Consider the following 16212-nt stretch of genomic DNA (forward strand, 5'->3'; position numbering starts at 1 on the left):
TGGGAGAGGAACACACAGTGTGTGTGTGTGTGTGTGTGTGTGTATATATATATGTATATGTATATATGTATGTATGTATGTATGTATGTAGGTATGTATATATGCCTTACTGTTAAAGTGTATGTATATATGCCTTACTGTTAAAATTTATGGTGACATTGGTTAACAAAATCCAATCATTTTGATTGGATTTTGTTAACCAATGTCACCATAAAAAAATTAATTAAAAAAAATTAAGAATAAAACTACCATATAATTCAGCAATTCATCTTTTGAGTATTTATCCAATGAATATGAAAACACTAATTGAAAAGATAAGTGAACCCCTATGTTCCTTGCAGCATTATTTATAATAGCCAAGATATGGAAGCAGCCCAAGTGTCCACTGATAGGTGAATGGATAAAGAAAATGTGGTATATATGAACAATACTACTTAGCCACAAAAAAGATGAAATATTACCATTTGTGACAACATGGATGGATCTTGGGATATGCCAAGTGAAATAAGTCAGATGGAAAAGGATGGAAACCATATGATTTCACTCATATGTGGAATATAAAACAAATGAACAAACATAATAAAACCACACCAAACTCATAGGTATAGACAACAGAATGGTGGGTACCAGAGGAGAAGGAGGATGTGGGTAAAGGGGGTCAAATATGTGGTAATGGATGGAAACTAGACTTTTGGTGGTGAGCATACAATAGAGTAAACATATTGAATTATAATGTACACTTGAAATGTATATAATATTAACCAATGTTACCTCAATAAAAATTAATAAAAAATGAAAAAATATTGCTATCTAATTAAATGTGAATAATGGAACTGAATATTTTTATAATAATATTTTATAAATCTAGAAAGATCCTACTCTTATACCATTATAAAGATTTTCAAATGGAGAAACCAGAATTAATTCAATTCACTTTATATTTGTCTAGATAGTCATGTGAGATTCCAATAAAATTTATTATTTAAAGTGAAGATGTGAACCTGAATTAAATATTTGGCAAATGAGTGTATTTTTACATATAAATGGTGTCTCATGTAAAATTTTTTATGCATTTGCCTGTTAGTTTCTGAGAAAAATCATATTTTATATTTGGTATTTTTTTCTCTTCAGAAATGTTTACTTATATAACTTTCAATGTTAGAAAATATACAATCATTTATCTGATTAAGAAAATCAGAATAAAAATTAAGAATAAAACTACCATATAATTCAGCAATTCATCTTTTGAGTATTTATCCAATGAATATGAAAACACTAATTGAAAAGATAAGTGAACCCCTATGTTCCTTGCAGATTAAGAAAATCAGATAAATGGTTACTTAGAATATAATTAATTGCATCCCCTTTCCATTATGTAAATTTTTTTCTGTTATTCTGTTATATCTTTGTTTTAATTTTTTCATGCCTTTCATTTTATATAAATTGTACATTTTCACACACGTCTGTTTTATATAGTGCTTACTAAGTACTCATTACAAGTCATGTTTTCAAAAAATATGTATATTCCTTCCCATATGGTTTATCTGTTAGGTTTAGATTTTTCCATTTATATGCTGGTATATAAGTGGTTTTATTTGTCTAAATGATTTGCAGTAGAAATTTAGCTTTATTTTTCAGATAAGTGCAAGTATTTTTATAATATATATTGAATAAACATTTATTTCCCAACCAATGTTAAATTCCTTTAGTCACACTAAATTTCTACTATTTTTCATGCCTGTAAATCTTTATCTATTTCATATACAAAAATATCTGATTTTATGCCCATATATTTATCTGCCTACCTCCCTACATAGTCAATACTTTGCAGCATTTTATGGATTCTCTATTCATAGTCTGTTTCATAGCCTGTGCACCCTTCCTTTATGACATTCATCACAGACCTGTCCCTTGTAGGGTCCTATAGTCGTTAATGATTATTGCCTCAATTTAGGTGATGTTCCACTTCTGTTCTCTTTTTCTCTATTTAAGTAGAAACTTAAGAGAAAGTTTCTTGGAAAAAGTTTAAGTAGGAAAAAAGATATTAATTCTCTCTTTATTTTCCCTTTTTCAATATTTTGATTTGGTCTTCTATCATCCACCAAATATAAAGTTTTTTTTTTTTAAGTAAAATTGTTTTTTGAAAACATTTAATTGTTTTAATTCATTAAAATTACTATTTGATGCTGAAAATGTCTCACACTTTGCCATTAGGAATCTTTCACGTTAACTGCTGGGTCCTGTTGACATAACCCAAGTGGTTTGAGGTGGCTCCTTCGTTTTCTTATACAATAAGGAGTTCTGAGGTCATTTTCTATACCCCAGATGTGGGTTTATTTATTTCTTCAGGAAGTTGATTTCTTTTAATAAAACGGTGTGTATGTGTGTGTGTATATATAGACATATATGTGTTTGTGTTTGTATATATAGAACATCACAGAATTAAAATACCAATTTTTTACTCAATATTATAACTGCAATAACTTGCTCTTATTTTGTTCACATTTATTGTGATAGAATATATGTTCAAATCATAATGTTTAAAAGTAATTTCTTTTGGTTAAACCCCAACTTGGCACGCATTTAGGTTTATTTCTTTATATTTTGTTTATATGTTTGAGTTGTTTTATATTTTTGCTACCATATATTAGAATAAATATGTAAAAAATTTTAAACCAAAGCCACAAACCAGATATATTGAAAGTAGTCTAACTTCATACTTACTTCTCTACTCTGTCTCCACTATCACCTACACGTACTCATTTTTATAATTTTTAAATACGTTCTATTTAAAATATAACCGTATGCACATAGATAAATGGATAAAAATTAGGACAGTAAAGTTAACTGCACACAATATTCTGACACTTTTTATTTTTTACTTCATTGCATATCCTGGAAGTGCAGCAGTAGAGAAAACTTTCCTCATCAAGCTGACTGGTACTCCATTGTGAAAATGTACCACGATTCATTCAATCAGTCTCCCCTTGCTTGAGAGTGGGTTAGTTCCAATCTTTGTTATTACAAATAATCCACAAGGTTTTATTTTGCATACATGAAAGGCATGTCTAAATATTTACATTGAATTGAAAATTTATGTGATCAAAGAAATTTTCTTGGTATAACAAGAGTAAACAAATTTTCTATTTTGGTCTCCAGATTCCTGTGATTCAAATAAGATCAGCCATCAATATCCTCCTTTTAAACTGATGAAATGGTTTCTACTAACTTAAATTTGAGTATTATTTTCTTCACTCAGACTGGAGTTGGGGTCCTTGAAAATTCCTCACTTCTTTGTCTTTATATTTTTACTTTGCTCACTAGGCACATGTTGAGACCCACTGACTTGATTCTCATCCACCTAGTCATAGCCAACAACTTGGTTCTTTTTAACAAAGGAACTCCTCAGAGAATGGCAACATTTGGGTTGAAATATTTTCTGGGTGATGTTGGATGTAAGTTTGTCTTCTATTTACACAGAGTGGGCGTTTCCCTTGGCACTGCCTGCCTCAGTGGTTTCAGGCCATTAAGCTCAACTTTAATACATCTAAGTGGATAGAATTTAAAGATTAGATTCCTAATGTGCATTGGCTTCTGCCTGTTTCCTCTGCTGGATCCTACATCTCCTGTTAAATATCTTTATTGCCGTGAATGTTACTGGACCAAGAAAGAACAGAAACATGAGTATGGAGAAAACTTATATCTCACTACATCCAGTCATCTCCTTCATTGATTTTTATATATTTCTGCCTCATGGCCTGGTCTAGTGGTTTTATGGTCTTCATCCTGCACAGGCATCAGCAGCGAGTACAGCACATTCACAGCAACAGCCATGCCCCTAGAACTCCCCATGAGGCCAGAACCACGTGCACCATCTTGGTCCTGGTGAGCATATTCCTCTCCTTTTATTTTCTCTCTTCTATTTTGTCTTTTTAGGTAGCCCTGATTGTGAACCCAAGCCAATGGCTGTTGAAAACCTCTGCACTGGTATCTTCAGGCTTCCCAGTGTTCAGCCCCTTCATGCTCCTTGACAGTGACACCCATCTCTCAGTTTGCTCTGCCTTCTGGTGAAGAAAAATAATTTTTTGAAGTATGGTTTCTGGATAGTAAGTTCCCTCTAAAACATCTTATCATTTATTTAATCACTTATTTGTGTCCATAGGCTCATGTCTTATGCCAGATAATATGCCACCACATTGAGATTCAGTATAGAAAGAATAACAAAAATAATCCTGGCTTCATACTTATAAGATTGCCAAAAAATGAACATAGTATAAATTGTGACTCAAAGATGACTTTCTAAAATTATGTAATGCTATTTATTGGAGAAAATCAGGCAATAATGATGACATATGAGAGTAGAAAGAAACACACTTCAAACTTTGAAGTGACATCCAGAAGATTTATTTGCATTGCCAAAGCATATTGAGCAAACGGTGTTTCAAGGAGAAAAAAAATGACCTGGGAATACTTTGTTGGGATGGCACAGGTGGACTTCACAGAATTGAAGGAGGCTCATGGTGTTTGGCAAAGAATTTTTGATATACAGTATGTTGAGAAAGGAAGGAAGTAAAGTAGGTGGAAGCTTCTTCTTGCAGGTGTTGGAGGTCATTGTAATGATTAAAACTTTTCATAAGAGAGGCCATGGGTTTCTGAGAACTGTCCAGTCGGTAAAATAATCAAAATGGCTTGTGATAAAAAAGAACAAATAATTCAATAGAAGTAAATTTATTTTAGTACACAGTCTAGCTTACCACTTTTTACCTTAGGTTACAATATTTTTTCATTAAAAAAATAAGTAGTAAAATAATGCATTTCTAATTTACTGATGTTTAGAGGTCAGATATGAGTCTCTCCTTGACCTATCTTTAGTCAGGCTTCTTTGAATCCTCTGCCTCACTAGGCCTTGACTTTTGGACTTCCGTGCCAATCTTTGCATTGACCAATTTTAGCAAGAGTCCTATTAAGTTGATTTAGCCAGAATCCTCTTCTCCTTAATATCTGATCACTCTCGATATCTGATCAGGTTCCTCATCCCCATCATCTCCCAGGCACCTTGGCCTGCCTTCTCCAAGAATCCTGTCAAGTCAGTTTAGCAAGAATCCTCTCTTACCCCTGATGTTTCTTCTTAGTAATTTCCATCTGCCGATTTGGCTATAAACCCCTACTTGTTCATGCTGTATTCGCAATTGAGCCCAGTTCAATGTGGAGGTCTCTTTTCCCCCATTGCCATCTGATTAAAGTCTGCTTTTATTACTTTAACTACTGTCCAGTTCTGTTTTTTTAAACAGACCTTGAAAATTATCATTTTTTATGGAATAAAATGAATCTTTAGAACATTTTGCCTGTCATCGGTGCTTAAAGAAAAATTTAAAGAATTTTATTTTCATTTCATGTTTATTTTCCATCTTTAAATAATCATTTGACTTTTATTATCATTAAATTTACAAACATTGGTCATTAAATATCTTATATGTGGCTAAATGTAAAATTCTGCATTTCTATGATATCTAGCTAAAATTATACTGAAAAATTAATCGTTATTTTTTTGAAGTTATGTAAAATAGTTTAATGTACATAATGTACCTAAATATAAAATCTGTACCTAAATTATCTAAATATCACTCTAATCCAATATATTTAAGCAATATGGCTGTTATGAATGACAAATCACAATGAAATAAATTTCTGGCCTCTAATAAATTCAAGAACATTTTATCTCTTAGAGCTGTTTCTTTATTAGCCTGATGTCCCCTAATCAATTGAAAATCTGCACATTTTGTTTAAGGAGTTTAATTTGTGTTAATATTTTTCACAGGCTTATGTTTTACATAAAGACTCAGTGGTTACCCTGAATGGGGCTCCATTACCTAAGAGTATAGAATCACTTAAAAGAACAAAATTATGTGTCCTAAATTATCCCAGGGTTAAGTAACTGGCAATTAGAAACCGGTCTTATAACCCAGAGTCCATTGGAATTATTCTAACTAGCCAGTCCTCAGCTGTTTACTCTACCCTGCCTTGCCTTTCTGACAGAAAACACAATAAAGGCTCTGGCCTATGCTTTCTCCTGGGTCCTGCTTCTGCCTCCTAACCAAAACATGGTGTTCCTTCTGTGGCTTTGCGTGGTATGTTATGCCTCTCATTTCTAGGGGAATTGTAATAGTAAACTTTTCTTTCAATGGCATTGGCCTATCCATGTTGTCACTTAACAACTTTCATAAAACAAAACTTGGGCGCAGATCAGCCTCCCTTGGCTGTATATTGCATCTCATTGCCCTGCTTCTTGGTGCCCTTCTCTCTTTTCCATTGTACCTACCACATTCTAACATTCTATGTCATCCAGTTTCTTTTTTTCTCATCTCTTCCTCTGTCTTTCTTAAATGCAGTGTGAGCTCCTCGATGGCTGGGGTCTTTGTTTCTTGTTTTCAGATTTGTTCCATGCACTTAAGGCACCAACACAGCCATGTGTTCAATTTCATTCTCTCACTTCTAAGATTTCAGTGTTCCCAGTTCAAATTTTGCTGGTTTTCCCCTGTCATAGATATGTTCCTCAGAGCCACTCCTGCACATATCTGTGAATAACTTCACAATTATTAACTTTCAGTAACTTGAACAATTCAAGGATGTTTGTTTTTCTTCCTTTTCTTTTTCTCTTCCCCTTCCCCCTTTGCCTCCCCCCGCACCCCTCCCCCCACCCCGGTTTATCATAAATAATCTCAACTCCCAACCTATAATTGCAAGTGAAATGAGAATCACTTCCCAGAAAAGAAATGAGATCATAGTGTTCTAAATCTTTATTTTTGTGTTCAGATGTCACCTCTGCACATTTGCTGCCACTAGGACCATGTCAGCTACTGTCCTGACACACAAGAGCACTTACAATGGTTCTTTTCAGATAGGTGGCATATTCCTAAAAGGAAATAAATATATCTCAGCTTTTGGGCCAAAAAATATCTTTTGGATTAAAGAGTGCATCTCCCTAGGTTGGACACCATTGGTGACTATACAGGCAGGAAAGGTGCCTTCCTTGACCTCCTATTTCAAAGTGGCCCCCTCTCTGTCTTCCTTTCCATAGCCCTGTCAGGAATCATTTCTGAGGAAACCAGAGTGTCAAAAAAACAATAGAGCCAGTTTAACATGGAGCCAGAGATGCCCCCCCAGAGGAACTGCCTTACATACACTCTCATGCTTCAAAGCTTTGGAATGTTAAAACAAAATAACCTTGTGTTCCAAAGAACTGTTTACAAAGATAACAAGAAAACAGGTATTATGACTGCTGGTTTGATGATACTGGACTGAAATTTTAAAATATTGTTTAGAATTAACATCACTATGTTATCTGCACCAGTAGAAACGCCTTCCTTCTATTGATATAATTGTTCCCCTTCCCTGTCTCATAGTACTCCTTGCCTTGGTCTCCTAATCAGAACATTATTTGGGTTTCTGCCTGAATCATTGATTAGAGTAACTATTATTGATCTCAAATAAATGCTTGCAGTCCCTCACTTTGAAAGGCCTTTAATTTTTAGGTTAACAACAGGAGGCATTCCAGTTAGTCACTTGCTTCAGGGACCCCCAACCTCCGGCCTCCTTCTTCCGCTCCACAGCCCTGTCTGCAGATTATTCTCTTACTCCTGACCCAAGTGAAGCTCACAAAAACTACTTAAAGATTTGATCTACACGTATTTTTTAAAAAAGGCAAATAAGAATGCACTCGCGAGTACATGCAGGGTGACATTTCAGGTGGCACGTCCATTTATTTTATCCTGTAGCTTTGGGGAATATCTGAAAGAATATTTGTAAACATTCTTACATCCCTGCAGACGACACTGCGCCGTAACCCGAGTGCGGACTCTTGAAAGAGGTCCGAAGCCCGCCGCGTCCTCGGAGTCTCGTGACGCCATTTCCGATCGCCGCTCGCGGTACCACGCGGCCTCCTCCCGCGAGTTAAGGCGGTCTGTACGGAGCTACACCCCAGGGGGCACTACATTACCCAGAAACCTCTGCGCCACGCGGTGGCGGACTGTTACGGGAGTTTCTGTCATGCGGTGAAAATCTGGGCGGGACTTCCGGCGTCTTCCTCACGGTAGACATCTTGTCGGCTTTTGGAAAGGCCGTGGGAGGGGAGGTCTGTGAGCTCTGGTTTGGTTCTGAGGTGACAGAAGCGAGAAAGCGCGAGAGGACATCCGGCCCACTGCAAAGAGGCCGACCGGTGGCAGCGCCCGCGAAGGCCTGAGTCTGGGATTCTCACAGCTCCGCACGGTCCCGACCGTGATGGCGGCGATCGTGATGGCGGCCGCGGGGATGAGCCCGGCGTAGGTAGGTGTTGTGTTCCCTGGACCTTGACGCGGCCCGACCCTCACCTCCGAATCCTGAGGCTCCGAATGAGGGTGCCTGATGACGGCACTGAAGCTCAGGTTCCAAGGCATTTGTGGGTGGAGCCCCCATTTCCAGTACGGTCGTTGCAAGGACGCTGGGAACGGTGGAGAGACAGGATCTAATTAAGGGTTTTAAAAGTATCTCAACGTTTGCTCGGGGAAAACGGACTTGGGTGAGGTGGGGATGATGAAGGTGGAGTCAAGGAGACTGGGGAGGAGTCAACGGACTCCATGAGTATGGTGGTGTGGTGGCTGTAGCAGATCAGTGGCAGGAGGGCTTGCGGATGGAGAACTCATTAAATTCTGGAGTAATTGTGCAGATAGAACTAACAAGATTTGATTGTGTCATTTACCGCTGTGAGTGAAAGTAAAGAATGAAAAGCTATTCCAAAAACAGCCCTCCACTCCCTCGACCACCTGAAAGAATGGAAATTGTAAGTTGGAGCAGGGAGCACCCTAAAGGAGGATCAGGAGTTGGATTTTGGACATGGTAAATCTGAGGTGTCTCACAGTAGAGATGTCACATGGGCAGTTGGACATGCAGATTTAAGGGAAGAATATTAAGGACATTATATGGTTCCCAAGGTGAGAGATTGAAGGACAGGGGAGAAGGGGTGAATACCCCAGAGATTACCTCCAGAAAGGAGTGAACTTGGCATATGAAAGGGTTCTAGCAGATGTCAGCAGGAGGAGAGGGCTATAGGGTATTAGGAGCCTCTCCTGGGTTGGAGAGCATGTTGTGTGTGGTGCTGTAGATTTGCCACATTGTGTACTCTGCTTGCCCCCATAGGCGCTGCCTGTGGAGCAGAGGAAAAGTCAGCCAGACTAGTGGAAGAGCCTCAGACCAGTATAGGGTGCCAGTACATCAGTTCCCCAGTTCCTCAGGTGAGGAGAGATATACATCTCTGATGAAGGGCCACCAGTAGGCTCACTTTAAGAGGAGGCTGGTTTGGTGAAAGGACTTGTGAACACTTGACATAAGCAGGCAGGCAGTTAAAAATTAAAAATACGTAGATAAGATAAATCAGATTTATGTTCATGCTTAATAATTGAAGTGCTTGCCTCTAGGCATTTGGTTACAATAGACAGTCTTAAATGTCAAATTTTCTTAAAAGCTTTAAAAGCATACTCAGAATTTCAAAAACCTGTCACTTCATTTTCACCAAAAACATTTGCAAAGTGTTAAGTTCATGGACAGTAAGAGCTAAATCAAAAGTATTTGATGTGTATTAACATGTCTATTAGAAATAGCAGTCCTATTAGATGGGTACCACTATTATCGTTGCTTTTGCAGATGAGGACATTGAGATACATCTTTGTTCATGGTCACAGCTGATACGAGACAGCACTGAAGTGTGAGCCACTGAGGTTAGATGATCAGAAATCATCCTTGCCAAAGAGCAGGACTGTTGTAACCTATCACTCTTGGTTCCCTCTTCCTGCACGGTTGCTGTGGTTGCAGAAGCGCTTATGATCCTGTATAGGTGACTCCAGAGTGTGCTAGTCCTCGTACAACTTACCCCCACCCTCATGATCTTGGCAACCCAGTATGGTGAATGGCAGTGTCTTGGGACTCAACCTACTATCTACCTGCCATTGTGTTTGAGTGTCACCAAAGGTCTTGAACCCTGACTTCTATTCTCAAATTATATAGAAGGGTTTCCATTTCTGGTAAGCAATGGGATGAAGTATGGAACAGTGTCCCAGGCACAGGAATCACCATGTACAAATGCATCACTTGAGACTGCACTGGGAGTATTCGGGAAACCTCAAGTTTCCATATGTCTGGTGTGATCAGAGAGCAGGGGACAGGATTCAACTTTGGAATGGCAGCCTTGGAGCTAGATTTCTATTCTGAGAGTAGTGGGAGCTATGGAAGGTTTGGAGCAAAGGAGGGAGTGATTTTCTGATGTGGAGGGTGAGAGAAAGAAGGGGAGGAGTCAGGGATGACCCTACATTTTTTGGCCTGAGAAGGTGTAAGGATGGAAAAATCCTGAGTTGAGATAGTGAACAAGTTGGTGATGGGACTAATATCAGGAGTTAGGTTTTGGCAGTGTTAAATTTGTGATACTCCAAAGACATCTGAGTGGCAGTATCAACCAGGATAGCTGGACACAGGTTTGGAGTTCAGAAGAGGGATTCAAGTTGTAGACATCCACAAAGTGGAGCCAGTATGTAGAGTAGAGCAGAGCTGTATGTCAGAATTAGAGAGCCTGTATGTTGTTGTGGCAGTGCCATTTAGGGGTCTGCTAAGGGAGTGAGACATAGCAGAGTGGGAGTAAAAGTTACCTGAAAGGCAAGAAAAGGGAAGTTGGTGTCTGGTTGGCAGAGAAGAATAGGATCTAGCAGGCAAAGTCTTCTAGGGAGAGAGTGGATATGAAATGGCTGCTGGGGTGTAGCAGTAATAGAGATGAGATGAAAGCGAGGCCAAAGCTGGTGCTTATTTTCTTCTTCGTGCTTTCTAGGCTTTTGTGGTGACCTTTGGTGTGATGTGGGGAGTTTCAGTCAAGCTCGTATATTAGCTCAGGGACAGTTGGGTCATTTGGCAGAGTCACAATAAAAGGCCGGTGGATGTGGGCTTTGAATGAGAGTTTGGTGTTAAGCCTATGACTGATGAGGCTATAGTGTCCTCAATGTGCAATAGCGCAGTGGAAAAAGGCTGGGTTTATCTAATACCTGTATGTGGTTCTGGATTGCTGAAGTTGAGTCAAGGAAGAGAGGATTTAAAAGCTGGGTTCAGAGATACCTATGGCAGTGGGGCCATCAGCTGGGGCCACATGTGATCCTGGATGCATTAACCAAGCATTCTCTAGATGCCGTGTGCAGATTTGCATGTGGGAGGTGCTTGTGTTGTGGGTATCCATAGATAAGAGGGAGCCGTGGTCTAAAGAGTGATACATATGTGGAGATAGAATCTTAACTCATGGTCTGATGGCTCTGGTATTGAGGGCTTTAAGGAGAGTGCTGACCTCAAATTTGTGTATGAGAGGCATAATTTCTGGACTCCAGGGAGACTAGCTGACAGGAGAAGGATTGGGCCCTGCATGCCAGGCCCCAACTCTAATGTCTGGCTACCTGTCCACCTGCCTGTTGTTCTGGGCTGGACAAAATGAATGGAAAATGAAAAGAGTATGCACCAGTCACAAAGGGCCTGGTATCTTGTCTGAGCTGTGGAGTTGGGGAGAAAAGTAAGTATATGGTGACTAGACCAGGAGTTCTGGGGAGAGAGGCAGCCTCTGTGCTTAGCCGTCTTCTTAATGCATGTCATGTAACTTTTGAGGATATGTTTGTGTTTTTCTCCTTGAAGGAGTGCAGCCTACTTGATAAGGCTCAGAGACTCTTAGATCACAATGCAGTGCTTTCTGTGTTTTGCATTTACAGCCATCCTGGGTAAGGCCCCATGTATTCCAGTTTTCTGGGCTGTGCTCAGCTTTCTTTTTTCCCCCAGAGGCTGCCATTTCCTTCTCATAACTGGACATGGGCAGTGCTGTTTTTTTTTTCCTTCACATATGTTCTCTGGGTGCCAGGGCTCAGTTGTGTGTACTGTTTCCTCCACTCCATTTCCTCTGCCCAAAACCTCTGCTAGGAAGGGTTTTGGGGTAAGGAGTCTTGTGGTCGGCCTATGGATACTGCCCTGCTTTGCCTCTCCCTGGCTGGATGGCTCTGTTCACTACATTCAGTGTGACACCCCTGTGACACCCAGATTCTGCCCCTTTCCTTTAATTGATATTTTCTTCGGCCAACCTGTGTAATGAATTACAATTATGGTCATTGCTTGTGGGACTCATTGGGTTGTTCCTGCAAGACATTTCTGATGCTCATTTTGTAATGTTTTTCTTTTAATCGCTCCTTGGGGCAGAACTGACTCACTTGCCATCTTTCCTCTGACTGGTATTTTCCAGATGCTCTGTGGTTGCTGAACTATAGCAGGGGAAAGGACTCTGAGCGCCTGACCAAGAGGTCATGACTAGCCACAGCTGGAGGGACTCAGACAGGCCCTAGTAAGAGCTTGCGGAGAGTGACTTCAAGACTGGGTTCAGATAGCACCAGAAACCTGCCCCATGCCCACTACTGTTTGGTGCTTAGGCTATAGGCCATAACTTATTTCTATTTCTTCCTCCTTGTTCTGGACACCTTACACACTAGTCATTTCTATTCTGACCTCTGACCCCCAGGGCTGTCCATTCCACTCACCAGTGCTCTCTACTCCTCCCTCAACAGTGCTTTCCTATATTGGATGATGCTAATGTATTGTGAGACATACGTATATCCTTAAATAGTTCTTCAGTACCTGCTAATTTTAAATTGGATTTTTCTGGGCCTGGACATAGATTTTTTTATGTAGCACTCACTTGTTAACAATAGCCAAGGCTCTTTTAAAAGTCATTTGCAAGGAGTAAGTTGGAGATCCTGCCTGCGTCTTCTTCCTGAGCTACATCCCCCATGAGGCCTTCCTCATTCTGTGACCCTTAGAGCCTAGTAGGTCATGGCTGCTCTTTTCATTAACCTGACCACAAGTCTGTCATCCTGCCACTAACCCCATGGATTCAGTCTTGGGTGGGTTAGACACACATTCGTGATAGGGTTGCCTCTCTCACCAGAAGTCAACGTACATTTCAGTAGCATTTTTCTGTCTTCAGGTTGTTGGTGTGGAGTGGAGGATGAGGAGGCACCTGAGCAGAGCATTTCTGTAGAAGTATCACATGGTCATACTGCAAAGCAGGTTCATCAATTCAGATGGCTCACTCTTGTGACATATGTGGCCCCATCTTGAAAGGTATTTTGCACCCAGATGAACATCAGGAAACACATCATGGACTAAAACCTTATACATGTGAGGCATGTGGAAGACAATTCTTTTTCTGTACAAACTTTCACCAGCACCAGAAGCAGTACAATGCAGAAAAACTCTTAAGAAGAGACAAAGGCAAAACCTCACTTATAAAGAACTGTAGAGTTCGTGAAGAACCTCATCTGTCAGAGAAGCCTTTTATATGTGAAGAGGAGCAAAATAACTTCCAGACAGGTTTGGGTAGTCACCAGCAAAAGGCCACCCACAGCAGGAGGAAGACAAGGAGCATTGAGAGTGTGGAGGCCTTTCACATCGGACAGATGCATTACAACTGCAGTGAATGTGGGAAGGCCTTCAGCCGCAAAGACACACTTGTGCAGCATCAGAGAATCCACACTGGAGAGAGGCCTTATGAGTGCAGCGAGTGTGGGAAAGCTTTCAGCCGCAAAGCCACACTTGTGCAGCACCAGAGAATCCACACTGGAGAGAGGCCTTATGAGTGCAGCGAGTGTGGGAAATCCTTTAGCCGTAAGGATAACCTTACTCAACACAAAAGAATTCACACTGGAGAAATGCCTTATAAGTGTGGTGAATGTGGAAAATACTTTAGCCATCACTCCAATCTAATTGTACACCAGAGAGTTCACAATGGAGCAAGGCCTTATAAGTGCAACGATTGTGGGAAAGTCTTCAGACACAAATCCACACTTGTTCAGCACGAGAGCATCCACACTGGAGAAAATCCTTACGTTTGCAGTGAATGTGGGAAATCCTTTGGCCACAAATATACCCTCTTTAAACACCAGAGAATTCACACTGAGGCAAGGCCTTTTGAGTGCATTGAATGTGGGAAATTCTTTAGTCGAAGCTCTGACTTTCTTGCACACCAGAGAGTTCACACAGGTGAAAGGCCTTTTGTGTGCAGCAAATGTGGGAAAGATTTCATCAGAACCTCCCACCTTGTTCGGCACCAAAAGGTTCACACTGGAGAAAGGCCATATGAGTGTAATGAATGTGGGAAAGCCTATAGCTTAAGCTCCCACCTCATTCGGCACCAGAAAGTTCACACTGCAGGAAGGCTTTAGGAGTGCTTTCAACACAACAGGAGCTTGGTGATTACCCTTTGAGAGGGAGACATCAATCAGATGTTGAACTTTGTATACCTAAACATTAACATTGGGGAGGTACCTTATGAATGCCGGGTACAGGAGAAGCTTTCAGGGGCTGTATTGCACTGTCAGACGTGCTCAGGTTCCTTGCCTGATTTGTGTCAATACCTATGGCTGAAACCATCTCAACTCTACGAGCTTAGTCGCCCTAATATCCTCAGAGAAGGCAGAACTTTGTATTCTTTTTTCAATTCTTGGAGGAAATTCTAATAAACAGTTAAATGGGGGGTCCTCATTCCCTCCCCACTGACTGGTAAAGGTGTGGACATGACCCAAGTTGTGTTCTGGTAGCCAAAAAAAAAAAAAAGGTTTGCTTTCTTCATGGCTATTGTTCGTCTCGTGATAGTTGTGACAGATTTTTCCAGCCTCCAAGTTACCAAGCCTAGACTTGCCTAATGTTGCTCTGGTATGTGTGATAATAAAGATGTTATTTATGCCATCTTTAATCTTGGAGATTCTTTGGTTCTTTTTACTGTTTGAAATTTTTTGAAAACAACTAGGACCTGCCAAACTAAAGAGGTAAACTTTGTGGGGGACTCCAACTCTGCATGCCTCAAATGAACAGTAAGTTGGCAGAGAACAATTCTCAGTCCAACTTTGGTGTTCATTTCCATTGCTGACAAAAGCATCTTGGGTTAGATTTCAGGGCTTGGTGGGGCCAACTTTGTCTATTTCAGTTATTTGAAGGTCCAGATGTCACCTTGAAGAGGGTGCTATTGTAATGATCTATATTGTGTTTGGGAACAACATGAATTATCTTGTTCCCAGCATATGTCCCGTATTCTCCAGCACTGTTGAGGGGTGATGAATTCCACATGCCCCAAAGGCCAGAATCTAGTACACAACTCACTGGCTGTAAGACCTACTGTGTCAAGGAAGGACAAGAGTAATACAGAAACTCTAGGTGTGAATAATAGGGATTGGAAAGACTACAACAAATGAGAGTGATTGTGCCATTGTGAAAACATATTCATAAACATTCCAGCCTCTGGGGCTATATGAGATCTAGGTGTATGGAAAATAGATTCTCCAGGGCTATCATATGACCCAGGTCAGTGTCACAACAAAGAATGTAGTTTTCCTTGATTCCTGTTCCTCTCTGGGCTCTTTACCTGTTGTCTCTGCTGCATGGGCAAGTGCCCCAGGACTGACAAGAGATAACTATGGTCCAAGGATGTAGATTTTTGTGACTAGCCAGTTCCTGGTGACTCAGGGCAATAGCCTTCATTCCTTTCCAGTCTTTCTTGCTACTCTGGAAGAGTTTTTCACATGGCATTAGGAGTGAAGTAGTAGAGTCAGTATACTGATGCCCAAATCTGGTTTTCCAATAGAAGTAGGAGACCCAGACATTTAGGTACAGTCGTCATAGTTTCATTGAGGTATAGTCAACATGCAATATGCCACACATTCGTTAAGCCTTAGCATGTGTGTACACATGAAACCACCCAAGCCATGATACTGGACATATCTATCACCCCCAGAATTACCTCATGCCCCTTCATAATCTCTCAATGTTCTTCCAAATACTTCCCATCTTAGGCAATCATTGATTTACTTTTGATATACATAAACTTGCCTCTTCTAAAATTTTAAGTGGAACCTTAAAAGCTTATTTTTGTCGTCTTTCACATAATTATTTTGAGAGTCATCTATTGTGTGTACAAATAGCTCATTATAAAGCTGGGTAGTCTGTATGTACCACAATTTATCCATTTATCAACATTTTTTTTCCAGATTCTAAATATTAAAAATAAATCTGCAAATATTCATGTAGAAGTCTTTTTATGGACATCTAGTTGAGGTTTCTAATCAAAAGTGTTGAAAGTGGCCTAGTTTCTTACTAATTATTGTAAAATGTGATAGGGAAGAG

The 16212-nt window shown here is 40.0% G+C and overlaps 1 protein-coding gene across 1 annotated transcript in view; it reads left to right on the plus strand.

The window, feature by feature from the left end:
• The window catches only part of LOC102878619 (zinc finger protein 134-like), a 25278-nt gene extending 10490 nt beyond the window's left edge, over positions 1–14788 (plus strand). The window contains exon 4 of the mRNA XM_015598831.2: positions 13496–14788. Coding sequence (XP_015454317.1) covers positions 13496–14258 — 763 coding nt within the window. The 3' untranslated portion in view covers positions 14259–14788. The remainder of the gene's footprint in view (positions 1–13495) is intronic.
• The last annotated feature ends 1424 nt before the right edge of the window (positions 14789–16212 follow it).

Source organism: Pteropus alecto, unplaced genomic scaffold, assembly GCF_000325575.1.
Source record: "Pteropus alecto unplaced genomic scaffold, ASM32557v1 scaffold281, whole genome shotgun sequence".
Classification (NCBI taxonomy): domain Eukaryota; kingdom Metazoa; phylum Chordata; class Mammalia; order Chiroptera; family Pteropodidae; genus Pteropus; species Pteropus alecto.